Consider the following 20,167-nt stretch of genomic DNA (forward strand, 5'->3'; position numbering starts at 1 on the left):
TTATCCGAGCCCAGTGTTGCAATGTGAGCCCTCTTGTTACCATCCTGGCCTCTCCTTTTCTCTCTGGACAGATAAAGGCTAAACAGCAAGGCCAGTAGTGAACCCATTGCACATTTGTCTTTATAATAACTGCATTGAGGCAGTTTCTTTTTGTAAAGCTTGAGTAAAGTCAGAAGACTGCTCCGCTGTGGGGCCATCACCAGACAATGCAGTTCAGTAAAAACAAATCACTATGTATAGCCACATCTTATACTATTAAATCACCATATTCATGCCAAAGCAACGTTTGTCTTGCAAAAACCTATCTAGTTGCTGTAAGAATGTGACTTTATCTGGTGAAAGAAGGGTAAGCCATAATTATGATCCGGGTACATAAAGCTCTGTGTTTAAGTACAGATATGGAGGCGATGGTGGCTTAATAGGGAACAGCAGCTTTCTTGCAATCGGCAAGTTACAGGTTTGATTCAAGCTTATAAGAGAAATATTGTGAATGCATGATAGTGTTGATAGAGGTACCATTTGTAAATCCAATAGAAAATTAAGGAATTAAAATATAATCCCTATTATGCATCAAAGCAACCTTCATCTGATTCTTGTGAAACCAAAGTGCATAAAACATGCTGTTGATTGATGTGTTTACAGGTCTGAAATGCTGACAGATCCTTAGTTTATAAGTATTTAATATTTGACGTGCTGATCCGCAATCTGTGCCAATCAAGGGAAACTAGACGGATCGAGCCTCTTGCCAGCTGATTGTTGCACCTCTAGTTTTATTCTTGACACACTGCTATATCTGTTTTTGAGACTTTGTAATAAGAAAGGACATGGCTATTGAGCTGCCCTGTTGTGTGGACAGAGACTATTAGTAAAGACTTCTCATTGACAACATTTCTAACAGCTTTTAAGCAGCCACCTGAAGCTGGAATCGAACCCACAAACTTTCAACTGCAGGATGACTACTCTTCCTACTAAACTGAGCAAACATTGGCTCAAAAATCTCCTTATGTTCCCCTTTAAGGGCTATGTTTTTACATAAGAAAATAGTAAAATATTAAAATTAACTAAAGAAAACCTTGGTATTCAATCTATATGTGGTACCACTTTGCATGGCACTGAGTTGTATGAAAGGTGTTATACAAATAATGCTTAATTGATTGATTCAGTCGGCCTTATATGTTGCTCTGTCAGTATTAGCAACTCTTGCATCTAAAATGTATCCCTCTGTCTTACCGTTCTACTATTTCTAACCCAAACACACACCCAATCAATACAGCCACCATCAGACAGCTCATCCCTCATTGGTATTAGAAGTGTGTTCTGTGAAGAGTGTTAAGCTTTACTCATTGCCCTCTGTCTTCACTATGCAACCTGTGAAGAATTACCAGCAGATCCCCCTGCCCGGTGTTTACAAGCAAGTATGGAAAAACTCTCATAGACACATTCAGAAACAAAAGACGAGCTACAGATGAGCAGTCAAACCGACAGGAAAACCAATAAATGCAAACACACACACAAAAACACATCCATCTAGCATTTAGAAGCAGCTCATAAAAAGTAACACAGGCGCCTCCAGCCAATTCAGCAGACAGAACGTTCCAAATTGACACAAAAGCATCATGACGATGCATTCACACGCTGCTATAAACAGTTAGCAAAATTAGACTCAAACATACACACAATATTAGGAAGGTTAATGAGTCTAGACTAGACACAAACAATGATAGGCACCAAGCAACATCATCATAAGAATAAATTGCACAAACAAACAAGCACTGTGAGCATCACAGTTATTTTAATTTTAGGAAATATCAAGAAAGCACATTTATTCAGTAGCTAGTGCACTGGCCGAACAGACCAACAGGAGTTGTTTGACACATATTTTATAAAAGGCATGATCGAGGGCTGAAGAGTAAAGAGGCACCAAGAAATCAGCTGATGACCATAATCAGTCTGACCACCCTGACTCATTACCGGCTGTTTGGAAACTAACATATGGTCACTGAGCGCAACATACAGTATTACAGCACAGTAAGGTCATTTTCAGCATCTGTGAAGCATTAGCAACATAAATAAGCATAGGGAGGTAGATGTAAGAAGCTTTTTAAAAGGAAACTGTTTATTATCTACGACATGTTGAGACATGCCCGTGGGGTGAGTGCAGTTTCAGCAGATAACAGGAAGGCCAAGTGCAATATAGTAAAATATAATTTTTTTTTTTTGTTGGCACCTTTTTTGGCACCTCAGAGTTAACTTGATCTACATTACAAAACCTTTTTTTCACATTATATATGGGTTGTTTGGTCACACAGTGTGACATCACCTTGGCTCCTTATATGAATAACTATTAGGCGCTCATGGAAGGAAGGCTGGAATAAATATATATAATTCTGTTATTACATTTTATAAAATTTACCATTCTTAAAGAAAAATCATAAGAGTTAAAATTGGTATCAGTGGGGCAGATCAAGGTGACCACACCTCAGCTGCAAAACGCTGATTAGTTCACCCCTAACTGAAGAACTGTGGACATTTTTCCAGCAAGGTCATCAAAATGGTCATAAAATCAGAGAGATAATCAATGACTCAGAAGTGGGTATAGAATAAAATGAGGAGAAAAACAAGTTTTAAGTCTGTCTCAGCAGCAATCGTAAAAGAGCACCATAAAAAGCCACAACTTAAATGAACATAAAAACATAAAAAACAACTTAAATGAGACTGTCCTACAACAACAGTGTCTTCAGTCAGAGGCTTCTTCAGATCTGCTGTAAGACGGAGCGCTACAGGAGATCCTTCCTGACCACAGCCATCAGCATCTACAACGTCTCTTTGAGGAAACCTTCATAATATGAGCTACAACAACATTTAATTTCCCTTTGGGATTAATAAAGTATTTTTGAATTGAATTGAACTCCTTGTCACATTTTTATACCTTTTGACAAAGTAAAAAACAAAACTCTCCTGCCCACTTCAAGTTGTGTTATCTGTATCATCACAGGCGCCAGCTGCAGGGGAGGATATCAGAAAACAGCATCTGAACTTCAAACCTCAGACATGAGAGGTTTTATTGGATTGACCCTTCAGTGGGAAAAAGAGCACTGCCAGCAGCTATTTCTCTTCAAACAGGAAACCTCTCGTGACAAAGACCTCACCACATCACCGTAAATATAGCGGGGTTCAGGACTAAAATATTGTTCCTGTATAATATAGTCACTGTTTTAGACAAGAATTGTTCAGAATAATAACCGATGGTGCGTTTCATTTAGCAACCTTTAAAACAGAGAAATAAACTAATGTCCGCTAGCTTCGACTAGAGAAAATAGTAAGCAGAGGCTCTACACAACCTGTCAGAGCTGATCTGGAGATCCAGATGCCAGTAGTACCTTTTCATTTCACACATTGATATTTTATGTAATAAAACATCAAATTAAAGTTGCACAATCAAATATAAAAGGTGTATTGTGTATTTGCATTCAGCCCTGTGTGTTGTGTATTTGTGGTCCATTTACTATGGAATAGGACCACACACACTTGGGCATACCTATTCATTAAACCAGGCAAAATACAGCATTACTAATGAGCAAGTAAAACAAAACAAAAAAAATCTAAAATAATTTTATCAATTCAAAAGAAACCATGGAAATAGGGACTTTAGGGTTATGTTTAGTGTTGGTTTGCTGCAATACATAGAATTTTGCACGCAGGCCAAATAGTTTTTCTGTGGATGTGTATCCTTTTACCTGCTTTATGTTGCTCCATTACATAAAATACATTGAAAGTTGTGGTTGTAACATGATAAAATGTGCATAACTGTATAAAAGTTACTGCAAGACTCAGAGTAAGACGCAAAAATCCATGCTATAGAGGATGAGGACACAAGGATGCATAGAAATAGAAATGTTAGCAATCATACAAATGTATAAAAAACATTTTGAAAAGAGAAAAAAAAAAAAAATCACAAAACGCAACACATACCGCTAAGAATTCTTCTTTTATTTCCCGACCCTACACGCCTGTGATTTTCATTAGTTTTCTGTTCGCAAACACTGTCTAAAGGGATGTAAATCCTGGTGCAGGCATTTTCACATAACCTTGTGAGTGGTAACAAGACAGAGTGTGTGTGCAGTTATGCCTGCATGCATCCGTGTGTGATGTACAACTGGGCAGGCACGGTGCCAATGGGCACGGACAGCGGAGGAGGAGAGGAGTTTGTGTTCAACTTACCAAAGATATTTGTGGAATGTCCTTTCTTAGCGAGGGGCTTCAGCTCATTGTGACCCCAGCCGTATTGTCTGTAGCTGTCCCATGCATGTTTCATCATCTGAGAAAAACAAAAAGGACAAAAACAGGTATGTTAAAGGAAGTCTTGTTTCTGTGTCTGGATGTGAGAGGTATCGCGGCCAAAGTGCCTGTGCTCCACATCGGATCCAAACCAACAGCTCGACTGGATGTTGATTACAGATTTATATTCAACATTTGTTGATCTGCAGCAACACATTGAAACCACCAGTCTGAACCAGATGCTTTAAAATGAAGACCAACCTTAGAGTGAAATGCCTTCTTTAGGCAGCTTTACATTCACATGATTAGCATTTTATAGCAAAGTAATTTCCCTGTTGTGGCAGAAATAAGCCACAGCTGCAGATTAGGTCCATGGAAAACAACAGTCGTTCGTAAATCATTAAAATTATTCAAATGTTCGATACTGTACATTACAAATTCTTAGAAAATCTTCGAAAGGCCATTTTAATCTTACAGGAAAGCTTTGGGGGAAAAGTCAAACAATTGTAAAATACATAAAAATGCAAACAGGAGATTTCAATAAAATGATGAAAATCAGAAAAGTTGTGCTGTCTATTCAACAAAAAGTCAGAACAGACAATTTCTCTTTGAGTCTTCTGCTTCTCTCCCTCCATGCATCTTCTGACATCAAGTGACCTTACGGAACAAAAAACACTTTATTCTCCATCACCTCTCTAAAGAGGCTACAAATAACCGAAATTTGAAGGAGGGTAAAGAGCAAGGCATTATGAGATGAGCCTCGACACGGAGACGCTGATGAGAAGAGATGCTCCAGGGGCAACAAGAGAAGAAGACTGAGCAAAGGAAAGACAGGGTGCCAGGCTCTACTGGAGCCAAGCTGTTTTCTTCCTCAGGCTCTGCTGGAGCTGGACACATCTACCCACTGACTTATTTAGAACAGCACCAGGCAAGGAAAACATGACATTGTAATGTCATTGTTGAATACTATAGTCACAGTATTGATAAAGATTAATCCACATTTTCTCACTGATCATTTCTCCTCATCCTCACAAGACCTTTGGCTAGCCAATAACCTACCAAATATATACTTCTGATTGCAGTATTGCACACACATACTGAAATGCCGATTGTGGATGAACATGCGTTGGATGTAAAGGTACTTTTTAATGGTCAGTATGACTAAAATCAGCCGATTCCGATGTTAATGGCGATATATCGTGCATCCCTACAAGATAGCAGTATTTAGTCAGATTTCAAACCAATTTAGCCTTTAAAATGTAATCAATAAAATAAAAATACATCTTTCTCCTGCCTTAATAGTTAAGGAGAATTCTGATCTGCCTTTCTCGGCCCATTCAGTGAACTTATAACAAAGTGTATCATATTTGCTCCTGTGGAACTCCTTCAGATTTTGAGGCGTTTCCCCTAAAAGCTCCTGATAGGAGAGGCAGTCTGAGCTGGCAGTCATGACTAGGCCAGTAGCAGCTGAACAAGACTGCAGTATAACAGATTTTGTCAAGAGTATAACACAGCAGTGTAGCTAGGTGACACTAGGCTACACTAATCAGACCTTTATTTTTTTCCCTTTCTTGCTTTTAGCCAAGCCATCCTCCCTTCCAGCCTCTTCATGCAGCCATGTGGGGTGGGAGTATCCAGACCCCCCCCCATTCAACCTTGGAGTGGGTTCGAAGCCAAGCTGCTACAGATAAGTGTTCTGGGCCTAACGGCTTCCCATGATTATAATTCCAAATAATATACATCATGACACAGACACTTAAAGGTTGACAAGCTTGCTCTGATGTGGGTTGATTGGCTGTGTCATTGCAGTTTGATTGGCCCATATGCCAAGGACAAGCAGTACAGAGCTGGGCCTTTGGCACTGTTGACAAACTGCTGATATATAAAAAGGGAATGCTAATTGGACATTAAGATACCATATTCCAAGATTGATTCTGACAGCTCCTGCTTGCCATCACTGTGTCTTGGGAGCCACATGGAACGGCTGGGGAGAAAAAGTGGTTTGAGGTGTCCAAAGTGGCTGGCTCATTCAATAATCAGCCAAATCTCATCAGTAACTGGCAGCAGAGGCGACACAAAGACAAAACAACCTACAACTCTTAACATGAGAGTTTTCCACCTTTTGCATTGATTTGGGCCTCTACACACTCCCCATGAATATGCTACCTCATGTGTGGATCATTAAATTATTTTTAAGTGGTGTTTTTGCATTTTAATACTGAGTTGGAGATGGATCACTGGCTAAGTACAAAGTCTCCAAATGTCAGCTTGCTATACAACCTGGGATACTAAACAAAGAGCAGGAAACGTTTTTTGCTTCCATTTGTGTATCAGAAGCAAAAACTAATATATATATATATATATATATATATATATATATACACATATATATATATATATATATATATATGCACACACTACATTAGAACTGTAATGACTAATGTGTTTTTTCCAACAGCAATATGAGGAACTTTCCATTTTAAAATACAGTGTAAATGCTGAGGAATGGTTTTCTTTTTCAATCAAGATTATACTGCGAGAGTCTATTAAAGCCCCTACTTTTACACAAAAAATTCTCATGAGCATTTGGTTCAAAGACAGATTTGGTTTTCTTAAGGACTTTTCTCCATTTCTGCATAAATCTAATAACACTGTAGAGCTGAGCTGACTCTGCCAGAAAAGTCATAGTCCATGGGTGACCTGATGTTATTAAGGTCAGTGTGTGGAAAATTAAAGGCCTCTAGTTCCCTCCCTTACCAACAAAGCTGATGTTCATCAAACTGAAAAGTAAGAAGCCATAGACATAGTGCTGCGTTGGATGAAAAAAGTAGCTCCACTTTCCCTTCTGAATGCATTTATGCAACTCTTGTTGTTGCAAGGTTATCCATGACACTAGTTCTCAGCAAGCATATATTACACTCCTTGATATCTGTTATGTAGGGATGATCATTCGGTTTCTTATTAAAACTGGTGATCGGCTGGTAAAATTATGAAAAATCTCAGTTTCTCCCAATGTTGAACTTACAGGGGTTGGACAATGAAACTGAAACACCTGTCATTTTAGTGTGGGAGGTTTCATGGCTAAATTGGACCAGCCTGGTAGCCAGTCTTCATTGATTGCACATTGCACCAGTAAGCGCAGAATGTGAAGGTTCAATTAGCAGGGTAAGAGCACAGTTTTGCTCAAAATATTAAAATGCACACAACATTACGGGTGACATACCAGAGTTCAAAAGAGGACAAATTGTTGGTGCACGTCTTGCTGGTGCATCTGTGACCAAGACAGCAAGTCTTTGTGATGTATCAAGAGCCACGGTATCCAGGGTAATGTCAGCATACCACCAAGAAGGACGAACCACATCCAACAGGATTAACTGTGGACGCAAGAGGAAGCTGTCTGAAAGGGATGTTCGGGTGCTAACCCGGATTGTATCCAAAAAATATAAAACTACGGCTGACCAAATCACGGCAGAATTAAATGTGCACCTCAACTCTCCTGTTTCCACCAGAACTGTCCGTCGGGAGCTCCACAGGGTCAATATACACGGCCGGGCTGCTATAGCCAAACCTTTGGTCACTCATTCCAATGCCAAACGTCGGTTTCAATGGTGCAAGGAGCGCAAATCTTGGGCTGTGGACAATGTGAAACATGTATTGTTCTCTGATGAGTCCACCTTTACTGTTTTCCCCACATCCGGGAGAGTTACGGTGTGGAGAAGCCCCAAAGAAGCATACCACCCAGACTGTTGCATGCCCAGAGTGAAGCATGGGGGTGGATCAGTGATGGTTTGGGCTGCCATATCATGGCATTCCCTTGGCCCAATACTTGTGCTAGATGGGCGCGTCACTGCCAAGGACTACTGAACCATTCTTGAGGACCATGTGCATCCAATGGTTCAAACATTGTATCCTGAAGGCAGTGCCATGTATCAGGATGCACCAATACACACAGCAAGACTGGTGAAAGATTGGTTTGATGAACATGAAAGTGAAGTTGAACATCTCCCATGGCCTGCACAGTCACCAGATCTAAATATTATTGAGCCACTTTGGGGTGTTTTGGAAGACGAGTCAGGAAACGGTTTCCTCCACCAGTATCACGTAGTGACCTGGCCACTATCCTACAAGAAGAATGGCTTAAAATCCCTCTGACCACTGTGCAGGACTTGTATATGTCATTCCCAAGATGAATTGATGCTGTATTGGCCGCAAAAGGAGGCCCTACACCATACTAATAAATTATTGTGGTCTAAAACCAGGTGTTTCAGTTTCATTGTCCAATGCCTGTATGACACAAATGTGTGTCATAAAATGCGTTGTGGAGGTCTTAAGATGATATTCGGAAACCGAATAAAACAAAAAAAAGGAACTGCTAGTATTAACTTTTTCCTCAGAAATGGATAAAAAAAAAAAAAAAAAAAACTTCAATTGCTGCTAAGATCTCCTCACAATAGAGATCAACTGAAGGGTTTTTACATGGCAGATGCCAATCCCAATGGTTGAAAAGAAAACAACACGATAGCTGATGGTTGATATTCAACGGTTTATTTTTATTCAAATGGACAAATATATGTTTTTTTTTTATCCTGGGATGGTGGTTTTGCCATTTACTCCAGGTCTGAATAAACTCTATACTACTAAGTGGAGGTCAGCTGTATAAAATTTACCTTTTCATCAGTGGTAGAGGGGTCTGAACTCTCAGCAACTGTTAACATGTGGGTTGGAAGCAGAGAAGTTTAGATAACAACCTTAATGTGTATTTTCCTATTAAAAGAATCTCTTAATGTTGTTAATATTGAATATTGTTCATATCAGTCTGGAGATTTTCAAATGTGTTTTAACATGATTAACATTTCAGTTTGACCTAGTCAAAAGTAGGAAATGTTCTTCCACCTAGCCTAGCTGGACAGGTACTTTAACATAGGCAGATACCTTCACATTGTTAGTCTGAAAAGGTAGAAAAGCAGGCCTGACTAGGCTTTTATGTCTCTTTCTCAAAAGGAACAGCAATGATTTAAATCCCTGTATTCCACTTGTGCTGCATGCTCACATACAGATACATTTACAAGGGACAGACACGGATAACCACAGGGCAGCAAAACATTCATAAATCTAACCAGGAGCTGTAACCAAGGCTGTTACTCTGGCAGTTGTGTAGAGAACAAAAATCCATCTGACAAAGCGTTGGATGTCTGAGGAGCTGAAGAGCTGAGCTGAAGTTATGTGGTGCTCTGAGTGACCTCCAGAGTCACTGTGACTGATTTATAGCACCTGTCCCCCTGCCCTCATCTTCCTCCGACTCATCCCTGGAGGCTTCCTTTCTGGCTTTAACGGAAGGTCTTTCAGAAGATGCACAAGGGTGGTGAGAGTGTGACATGTCAATTGCTTCTTGCAGTAAATACATTCAGAGCACTTAAGTAAAGTGTAGCATTAAATTCCCCAATGAAATTGAGGCAGTGAAGGAGCCTATCCAGGCTGTTTTCAAGCTAACAGTTCAAAAAAATGGAGACTTACAATTACTCCGAAGACCCACACAGAAATAAAATGATTTCATCCCATCATGTGGTTCAAATAATGTTTAAATAAAAATTGTATTTTTTGTAGCAAATTGGCTTTACTAAACAGTTTTAATCCAGGAACAAATGTGGGATTATAATTTGCCCTGCATTTAACAACAAATGGGGCAGACGTCTGCAGACACAGGGAGGACAAGCAAGCGTGATCACGTACTTGTTGTGCTGTTAAAGTCAATTTGCAGCTTTTGATCCCTTTTCTATCCGGACTCTGACTGAAATGTGGCACGTTGAGTTCTAGTACACAATGTTATGGGAGATCTGCCATTTTCAGGTTTGTCTGAGCAATTATTCTCTAGTTGAAAACATTTAGGACCACTGCCAGTCTTCCTAGGAGTGGACAATCTGGTAAATGTCCACAACAACAATGTCCAACTCTGGAAAGCTCAGGGAAAATGTTACACCTCATTTCAGCTGTCAAGCATAGTGGTGGAGGGGTGGTGATTTGGGTTTGATCCGCAACCACAGCACCTGGGCACCTTGCAGTCATTGAGCCTATCTTAAACTCCTCTGTAAAGAATCCCAGAGTCAAATGTGAGGCCATCTAACAGGTAAAAAAAGACATAACCAAGGTCAGGATACAGGTACAACTGTCTCAAACAGCAGCAGCAATACAAAAAATGTCTAAAAAAGAAAAAAATCAATGTGTTCCAATATCCCAATCAAAGTCCAGACCTCAACCTGATTAAAATGCTGTGCGATGATCTTGACAGAGCTGTGCAGAAACAGATGCTTACAAACCTCAATAAAGTAAATCATAAGAAGAAGAGTAGACCAAACCTCCTCCATAACAATGTGGGAGATTGATAGTTATACAGAACACAACCACTTCAAGGTTCAACAAGCTACTGAAAGATAAGGTGTACTTAGTTTTTGCGTACATGGCCTTTTCATCTTGGCTTTATCTTTGTTTAGTAAATAAAAACAATTAGACTTAATAGGAAAACATACTAAAATTAAATAAATAAACAGATTTAATTTTGAGCTTAAGATGATTTTAATGCTTTCCTCCCATTGCCAAGTGCCTCACTCAGAGCAGCATGAGGTGTCTTTTGATGTCATTATATTCTTCTGCACTCAGAAATACCAAAGGGTTAAAATGTGGACTGTGAAAACACAAAAAAAGAACCCGGAAAACTGATTGTCATCATCATTATTGGCGTAAAGGTCTCTCTGCCCAAGTTTTCCTACAGCAAATTAGGAACATGGTGTCTTGACAATCAATATACTCTGATAATGTCATTCTCTGAAATCCCTGATATATTACAACCAACAGAGAAAATGTCTACCATCAATCACAGGCTTTCTGTTCCCTGCAGTGCATTTTTTCTCTAAATATGACTTTTTCTGTGTAGAGGAAACTTTACCTTAGTTGTTAAAGCTGTCTGGGCATGATGGAATAGTTTTTCTACTAAATCCTGAGCAAAAAAACACACTTTTATAAACAGGCCAGGGAGAAGAAATCTTGACAGCTGAAATATTTTACAAAAAATAATAATACCAGTTAAAACAGCAAAAATGCATCTAATATTTTTTTCTAAGTGAAGAGAAATCCCCCCGGTTGCATTTGGTACATCCATTGCTTTAATAGCTTAGAAAGGAAGCCAACTTGGAGATAAAGTTGTTGTACCGAGGCAGGAGCCCAGAGGGGCAGAGAGCCACTGCAGGGTGAGTCTGTCTTCTGCCAGCTACAATGTCACTCTCTCTCAATCACCTGAGCTCTAATTGGTGGAGCTCATTATGTCTTTCCTGTACTAACCACAATCAGGACTGTCCCAGTTTTCCACCCTGAAAAAGGATTAAGTACCAGCTCTCCAGTAAAAGACACTTCTCCTACTTTTTACTGCTCTACTAAAGCTCTAAAGAGGTCTAAACAAGGTCTAAGGCATGTCTTTTCTAAATCCAGTAAGACTTACCAGACATAAAGGTAAAACAAGGATATGCCCAGAGAAAGCAGCCGGTGACAAGAATCAGACAGTTCTCAGCATAATCAGACTGATGACTGGTTGGTCTGAAATTAAAAAATCCAATCTTTTTCTGATCAGTGAAGACATCATTCTCAAGTCCTATGGAGTCACACTGACAACACCCTTCAGTGTGAAAGCTGTTACTGACTGAAGAACACTCAGCTATTGTTAGTATCAACAAGATAAAACAAAGAGATATGAGAAGTTATTTGTAAAGGAAACTGTTTTCCAAGAAAGATGTCAACTGTATATTCAGGGTGCCACAGCAAAGAGCTCCACATTACTGGAAGCTGGTCATTTAACTTTTTCCCCATTATGTTTTTGTAGTTTTAGTCATTTTACATGCAAGTTTTTTGGGAACAATAAGCAGCCATCCACCTCTGAACTTTGATTCTTACCCACTGTGCAGACACATTCTTCATCTTTATTTGGGAGCAGGCAAATTGACCAGCAGCCAATTTCAGTAAGGCCGCACATGTTAGAACCATGAGGAAAACCAACATCTTGACCGGGGTGCCCAAGTTCAGTGCTCAACAGCTACCATCTGTCAGCTTTCAGATGCATCCAACACACCTGAATAAAATGAAGGACTTGTTTTGTTGTTTTCTTTTTTCCCTTTTTTACTGTGTCCTGTCTGGCAGAGCAGCACTCAGACATGCCAAGAAGATTTACGTGCCCAACAGATTTACCTTCACATGTGGAGCATTACGGCTAAAGCTATAATGCTCTGCTTGACATGTATATAAAAAACCTTATTAGAAACTGCTTTGGGATCATTTCAATTGCAATGGACACAGAGACAGAAACGAAAAGCAAAAATGAGAAGCAAGAAATAGAGAGAGGAGGGGCAAAAGGAAAAGGGGGGAGAGTGAGAAAAGAATAGAGGAGAGAAAGATGGATAAAGAGAATACAAGACAACACCCTAGAAGACTGCTTCTACGCCTACAGAAACGCATAAATAACAGCAATGTTACCAAAAAGTGCACGGTACTAATGAATGCAAGATGTATTTAGGGGCAACTGCAGTACATTATAGAACACCTGTGTATCTGTTAACACCTGATTTCAAACACCTGTGGGTGTAAGTGTGAGTGCTCTTGTGTATACAAGGTTTCTCCATATAAATCTGGAATAGCGAGTGTCAGGAGTCACATACCTGCCCCCAATCTGAGTCACAGACATGCAATGCCCCCCCAGACACCCGAGACCCCAGGGCACATCACCCCCCAGCAGAGGCCCGACAGAGCCAGGGGGCGCAGGCCCCAGCAAGAAGCCACCGGGAGTGAGCCGGCACACACCAAAAGCACCCAGCCCAGGACACTGAGAACCACCAATACACCAGCGGGCAGAGACACCCACCTGGTAGGGAGTGTGACGGGGAGGAAATATGCCCCACATTTGACAGGGGGGCTAAGCTGACCCAGGAGAGGGAGCAGCCCAAGATTCAACCTGACACAAAAACAGGCACACACAGTCACAATCACACATTCCCACCCTCATCCGTACACATAAAAATACTCACACCCACACACCCAACGTAAAAACCCACTACAATGGACGTCGTACACTCACTAACACTCCCCACACATACTTTACTCCCATGTCCCGATATACCAGAGGGCCAACTAGCCCCTGGAACGAGGAGGTGGCCCCCCCGAACATGAACGACCCCAGCCAACAGCCCAATCCCCCATCAATCCTCGTCCCTATCTAGAGAGGGGGCCACGAACAAAAGAGGAGTCCACATGGTCCAAACGAGGCCGCCAAATGAAGGATTTGTTACCAGGCCCCTGCAGAGTTGAATGCTGATGTGAGAATTCAGTCATGTGAATCAGTGTGTTGGAGAAGGGATGCATCTGAAACAGGGATCTCCAACTCCAGTACTCGAGAGCTACTTCCCTGCAACCTTAAGATGCATTACTATTCCAACACAGTTGCATCAAATGATTGAATTACATTTCAAGCATGCAATTAGGTTTGGCAAAGGCCTGTTAATGAGCCATTTATTTGATTCAGGTTTGTTGGAGCAGGGATCCATCTAAAAGCTGCAGAACAGTAGCTCTGGAGGACTGGAGTTTTAGAGCCCAGGTCTAAAAGGCGCAGGATGATAGCACCCAATGGTAAACTGGATGTGTGCACCCCTGAGTTCTTGACTAACATCTTTCGACAGCAAGGAGCATCATTGCTACTCACACTTGCCCAATGATGAGAGAGTTCCTTGCCCCATCTCTAAAGTAAAGGCTGGCCACTCAATGGGGGTAGCCCATTTCAACATCTTATATCCAGGATCTCAAACTTTCATCTCACGACCATAAGTGACCGTCGGAACGTAGGCAAATCGAGAGCTTCCCCTTTGGCTCAGTTCTACCTTACACCCTGGACAGACCACAGCAATGCCTGCATTACTACAGATGTGCCCCTTATCTGTATATCCACACTATCTACCATCACTCATTTGCAGGACACAGAGATACTTAAACGCTTATGCTTGAGACAAAGACTGGAGGAAGAGGTCCACTTCTTTTCCGGCTGAGAACCATAGCCTTACATATGCAGGAGCTGACTCTCACCCTGGGTGCTTCACACTCAGCTGCGAGCTGCTCTAGTGCACACACTAAAGGTCATACCTTGAAGATGTCAAAGGACAGTTTGCAGACATGTCTGCCTGTTAAGGAAGTGTTTATTTTTAGGCAGGAAAATGCAGTGCATGGCCTACAATAAACATCTACATAATGTGCAGAAACAAAACATGGATGTGATTTTTAAAAAGCACCTCCCCGACTGCCACTATGGGGAAACTATATTAGCCTGCTTCACAAAACATTACAGTCATTAACCAGTGAAAACAATGTGCCTCTGAGCAGGAAATAGAGTGATTGATGATTGCTCTGGGTAAGGGGAGATGGAGAGGATGTGTATTTATTTTTCTGCAGATATATAATGATTTTATTGGAAACCACTGTGGTCTCTGCACCAACATCTTTGTTTAATTGTACCTTTCAGACAGTGCAGAAAGGAGACTGCTTTGGTCATTGATTTATCTGGACTTTGCAGCCACAGTCCATAGCTCTACAGGGATGCAGCACATGCTCCAGCGCCAGCCGCAAATCTGTAACCGCTGCCTTTTTCACTCTGAAGTCACAGCTGAGTGAATGGTGAGCCAAATTCACAGGCAGCTCCAGGGAGCTTGAACAGTGTGCCCCCTCCTGATGAGCCAACAGGGATCATTTATAGATTTATTTTTCCTTTGCAGCGATTATGCTCCGCAATTAGTTGTAATCAACTGCCAATTTTGGGAAGACTGAATAACTGTCATGCGAAAGACTTAATCAGAATGCGTCTATAAAAGGTGAAAATGTTCAATTTAAATTCCTGTGGGAAAAAGAAGACTTCTTTAATAACAAAACTAGATTTAAAGAGGATTTGGTGATTCCTTTAGCACATAAACATATCTTAAAAATATTAACTTTACCATTAAATAAAGCATCACTAACTCAAGGAAAGCCCTGTGTGGGAATATTGAAAGTCGTTCTCAAAGGAATCATTCATATCACGAGTCTTTGTATGCATCTATGGGGTCTTTAGCAAAACAGTTCTACCATATAGCTGCAAGGACAAGTCTCCTCTCTACGCTGGCTCTGGCTTTCATAAATTACCAATCTAGTTACAGGTCCTTCTCAAAAAATTAGCATATTGTGATAAAGTTCATTATTTTCTATAATGTAATGATGAAAATTTAACATTCATATATTTTAGATTCATTGCACACTAACTGAAATATTTAAGGTCTTTTATTGTCTTAATACAGATGATTGTGGCATACAGCTCATGAAAACCCAAAATTCCTATCTCACAAAATTAGCATATTTCATCCGACCAATAAAATAAAAGTGTTTTTAATACAAAAAAACGTCAACCTTCAAATAATCATGTACAGTTATGCACTCAATACTTGGTCGGGAATCCTTTTGCAGAAACGACTGCTTCAATGCGGCGTGGCATGGAGGCAATCAGCCTGTGGCACTGAGGTCCTATGGAGGCCCAGGATGCTTCGATAGCGGCCTTTAGCTCATCCAGAGTGTTGGGTCTTGAGTCTCTCAACGTTCTCTTCACAATATCCCACAGATTCTCTATGGGGTTCAGGTCAGGAGAGTTGGCAGGCCAATTGAGCACAGTGATACCATGGTCAGTAAACCATTTACCAGTGGTTTTGGCACTGTGAGCAGGTGCCAGTTCGTGCTGAAAAATGAAATCTTCATCTCCATAAAGCTTTTCAGCAGATGGAAGCATGAAGTGCTCCAAAATCTCCTGATAGCTAGCTGCATTGACCCTGCCCTTGATCAAACACAGTGGACCAACACCAGCAGCTGACACGGCACCCCAGACCATCACTGACTGTGGGTACTTGACACTGGACTTCTGGCATTTTGGCATTTCCTTCTCCCCAGTCTTCCTCCAGACTCTGGCACCTTGATTTCCGAATGACATGCAGAATTTGCTTTCATCCGAAAAAAGTACTTTGGACCACTGAGCAACAGTCCAGTGCTGCTTCTCTGTAGCCCAGGACTGGGGAATGCGGCACCTGTAGCCCATTTCCTGCACACGCCTGTGCACGGTGGCTCTGGATGTTTCTACTCCAGACTCAGTCCACTGGTTCCGCAGGTCCCCCAAGGTCTGGAATCGGCCCTTCTCCACAATCTTCCTCAGGGTCCGGTCACCTCTTCTCGTTGTGCAGCGTTTTCTGCCACACTTTTTCCTTCCCACAGACTTCCCACTGAGGTGCCTTGATACAGCACTCTGGGAACAGCCTATTTGTTCAGAAATTTCTTTCTGTGTCTTACCCTCTTGCTTGAGGGTGTCAATAGTGGCTTTCTGGACAGCAGTCAGGTCGGCAGTCTTACCCATGATTGGGGTTTGGAGTGATGAACCAGGCTGGGAGTTTTAAAGGCCTCAGGAATCTTTTGCAGGTGTTTAGAGTTAACTCGTTGATTCAGATGATTAGGTTCATAGCTCGTTTAGAGACCCTTTTAATGATATGCTAATTTTGTGAGATAGGAATTTTGGGTTTTCATGAGCTGTATGCCAAAATCATCCGTATTAAGACAATAAAAGACCTGAAATATTTCAGTTAGTGTGCAATGATTCTAAAATATATGAATGTTAAATTTTCATCATGACATTATGGAAAATAATTAACTTTATCACAATATGCTAATTTTTTGAGAAGGACCTGTATATAAGTCCTGCAAATTAGGCTGGCATCGCAGAGTCAAAGAAGGCATTAAGTTAAATTCAGGGGGTTGACGTGGAACGCTTATATTTTGTAAATTTTAGAAGTGGAGTCTCAAGAAGCACATCTAGACATGTTTGTGGTTCATTTCAGGTTTTTAGAGAGAGAGCAAGACAGATTTTCAGAAGATTACAAGAAAGCCAACGCATTAGAGCTGATGTACTGTACATCATCCTTTTGTGTTCTCAAGCTCTGTTGGCAGCTTTTTGGAAATCTCAGCGTTATGGTAAGGAGCTACATTTTCTAGAGAATACACACAGAGACTGCCATTTCAGTAATGCTAGCTGCAAAACATGCTAACGAGGTACGTTAAGATCTTAACTCCAAATCATTTTAGATTTGTTTTAAAATAACGTCAAGACCCTGTTTTACGGTGAGGGCCATCTCTCACACAGACTTGGACTTTGCTCCCAATATAAATCATTAATAATAAAAAATTTGACTGGAAAGAAAATTTTGAATCTTGTTCTTTTTTATTCTAAAGTTATAGTTGTCAAAGAGAAACCATAATCGGCAAAAATAACCATCCACAAGTCTAAGGTTTATGAAAACCGGAGAGTTGGAATTGGTCAAATGATTGAGTGGATTTTCAGTCACCATCTTTGTTGGCAGCTTAGATGTGTGACATCAACAGGTTGAATCCAGCTCCGATTGTTGCCCCTCCCCATTTAGAAAGCACAGACAGGAGTCTAAGTCCCAGTTTGAGGTGTTTTGTGAAAGAGACATCTGCCCTTCTCTGTTCACTTTCTGGTATATTTCAATTCTAAAATGACAGAAATCCAGAAATTACCCGAATCCCAGATGCATCTTCGCCAATCCGGCAACATTAGAGACAATCTTACTGAAACAGCAAGGTGACACACTGGGAGGAAGACGGGGAATGGAGAGCAGAATGTTTTTTGCAGTGATTTCAAAATTCTTTGGGTGATATCAAACAATTTAGAGTATTAGTGGATATATAAATTTAGATTACATTTATTAATTTTAAAGAAATTATATACAAGACAAAAAGCATCCACCTTTTAAAAAATAAATATTCTCCCAAAACAAACCAGAAATACCTCCATGGGGTTTGTGTTCACTGATTTATACAGAACTAACAATTTACTTCTGACATCCTCATCTGCTTTATTGCTTGCCGTGCCTTTCAGGGAAGTCTCTACCCAAAAAAACGTAAAATGAGCATAATTCATTCACTTATAGGAGTAAGTGAGACAAGCGGTGTTTTCAGAAGGCCACTTTTATGTTCTTACAGCAGACCCGCAATCCGTGCTTTCCAACCAATCAGACATTCCCTAAATTGAATCTTGCTATGGAGCTGGGGGGGGATTCTGCTTCAATAATATGCTTTTAATCAAGAAACAACCTGTGATCCCTGAGATTCAAGCGGTTTGCAAAAGGTAGTGACAATCAGAAACTAGCCTATTGTTCACCAAAAAATAAAGGAAAATGAAGAGAACAATTTTAGCAGGGTGCCCATGAAGCAAAAATGTTTTATAGAGAAAGAGTTCTAAATAATCAGCTCACAGCTGCAATAAACTTTTTTTTACCCTTTTCCCTCCACTTTTTTGGAGCTGTTTGAGCCATTCTGTCTCTCACAATGCGGCATCTGAATAAATCAGGCATAACATTATGATCGCCTGCCTAAGAGGATTTGGCCTCCATTTGCTGCCAAAACATCCCAGACCCACCGAGGCATGGGCTCCAGCAGTCTTCTGGAGGTGTGCGGTGGTATGTGGCACCAAGATGTTCAGCAGCAGATCGTTCAAGACCTTTAACATGTGAGGTGGGGTCCCTGGGGGTCGAGCTCATTTGCTCAGAACACCCAACAGATGCTAAATTGGATTGAGATCTGGGGCATCTGGAGGTCTTATGTGCTCCTCATACCATTCCTGAACCATTTTCGCTTTGTGGCAGGGTACATCATTTTGCTGAGAGATGCCACCACAATAAATTCCTTCAAAAGAGGAAGATGGTCTTTACTAGAGTTTAGGTAGGTGGTATGTGTCAGAGTAACATCCACATGGACAGCAGGACCCAAGGTTTCTCAGCATTATCAAAAAAAAAAAAAAGACTCAGAATGCCTCTGCTGGCCTGCCTTCCTCCCGTAGTGCATCCGGGTCAGATGTGTTTCCCAGGGAAGCAACGCACACACAACTTACCATCCCAGAGAAGAAAAGGGAAGGAAATTTATCAGAAAAGGCCACCTACTTCCATTGTTCCATCAGCTCTGATGCTTGTTGCAACTGATGGCACTTTCAGTGGTGAACAGCAGTCTCCAGCTATGCTGCCCCATATATGGAATAAACTGCTATTCTGGGTATTCCTGCACCTTTGTATCAGAACCAGCATTAACTACTTCAGCAATTAAGCAACAGTAGCTTATCTACTGAACTGGGCAACATAGACCAGTCTTCACTCCACACGCATCAACAAGCTTTTACCACCCTTGACCCTTTTGGCAGTTCATTACTGTTCCTTCCTTGGATCAGTTTTGTTCCTGTAGACCAGGAACGCCTCACACAGCAGCAGTTTTGGAGGTGCTCTGGCACACCTGTCTAGCCACCAACAATTTGGTCCTTTTCAAACTAATTCAAATAATTACACTGCTCATTGTTTTGACTTCCAGCTTAGCAACTTTGAGGACAAAACTGTTCAACTGCTGTTGAATATATCAAACCCACTAACAGTTACCATGGTGAAAAGTTATTCACTTCACCTTTCAGTGGTCATAATGTTACGCCTGATCAATGCCAACTGTAAAAGATGTTTTCAAAATGTTATTTTTAATTTGGTGCCAGAGATTACATCAATGCTACATAATAGACACCCTTCTACTGGCTGTCAAGTAAATAAAAGCCCCAGTAAACAGAAATCAGAAAGCTGGTTTAAGCTGAATGACTCAAAAAAGGAAAAAAATCCTTCCTAAAGATGAACCAGGTTGGTAGTTCTGCAGAGAATTCAAACGAACACATGTTTCATCCAACATGTTAGGTCCCATGCTATTCTTGTACCACGGAGTAGATTTTCTGGTAAAATCTTGTTTTAGAAATTCCTAG

General features: G+C 40.9%; 1 protein-coding gene across 1 annotated transcript in view; it reads right to left on the reverse strand.

Moving 5' to 3' along the window:
- man1a2 (mannosidase, alpha, class 1A, member 2) overlaps nt 1–20,167 on the reverse strand; it is a 137,219-nt gene that overhangs the window by 77,932 nt on the left and 39,120 nt on the right. Inside the window, exon 4 of the mRNA XM_047369952.1 lies at nt 4,222–4,318. Coding sequence (XP_047225908.1) covers nt 4,222–4,318 — 97 coding nt within the window. The remainder of the gene's footprint in view (nt 1–4,221; nt 4,319–20,167) is intronic.

The sequence above is a fragment of the Girardinichthys multiradiatus genome, chromosome 7 (genome assembly GCF_021462225.1).
Source record: "Girardinichthys multiradiatus isolate DD_20200921_A chromosome 7, DD_fGirMul_XY1, whole genome shotgun sequence".
Taxonomy (NCBI): Eukaryota; Metazoa; Chordata; class Actinopteri; order Cyprinodontiformes; family Goodeidae; genus Girardinichthys; species Girardinichthys multiradiatus.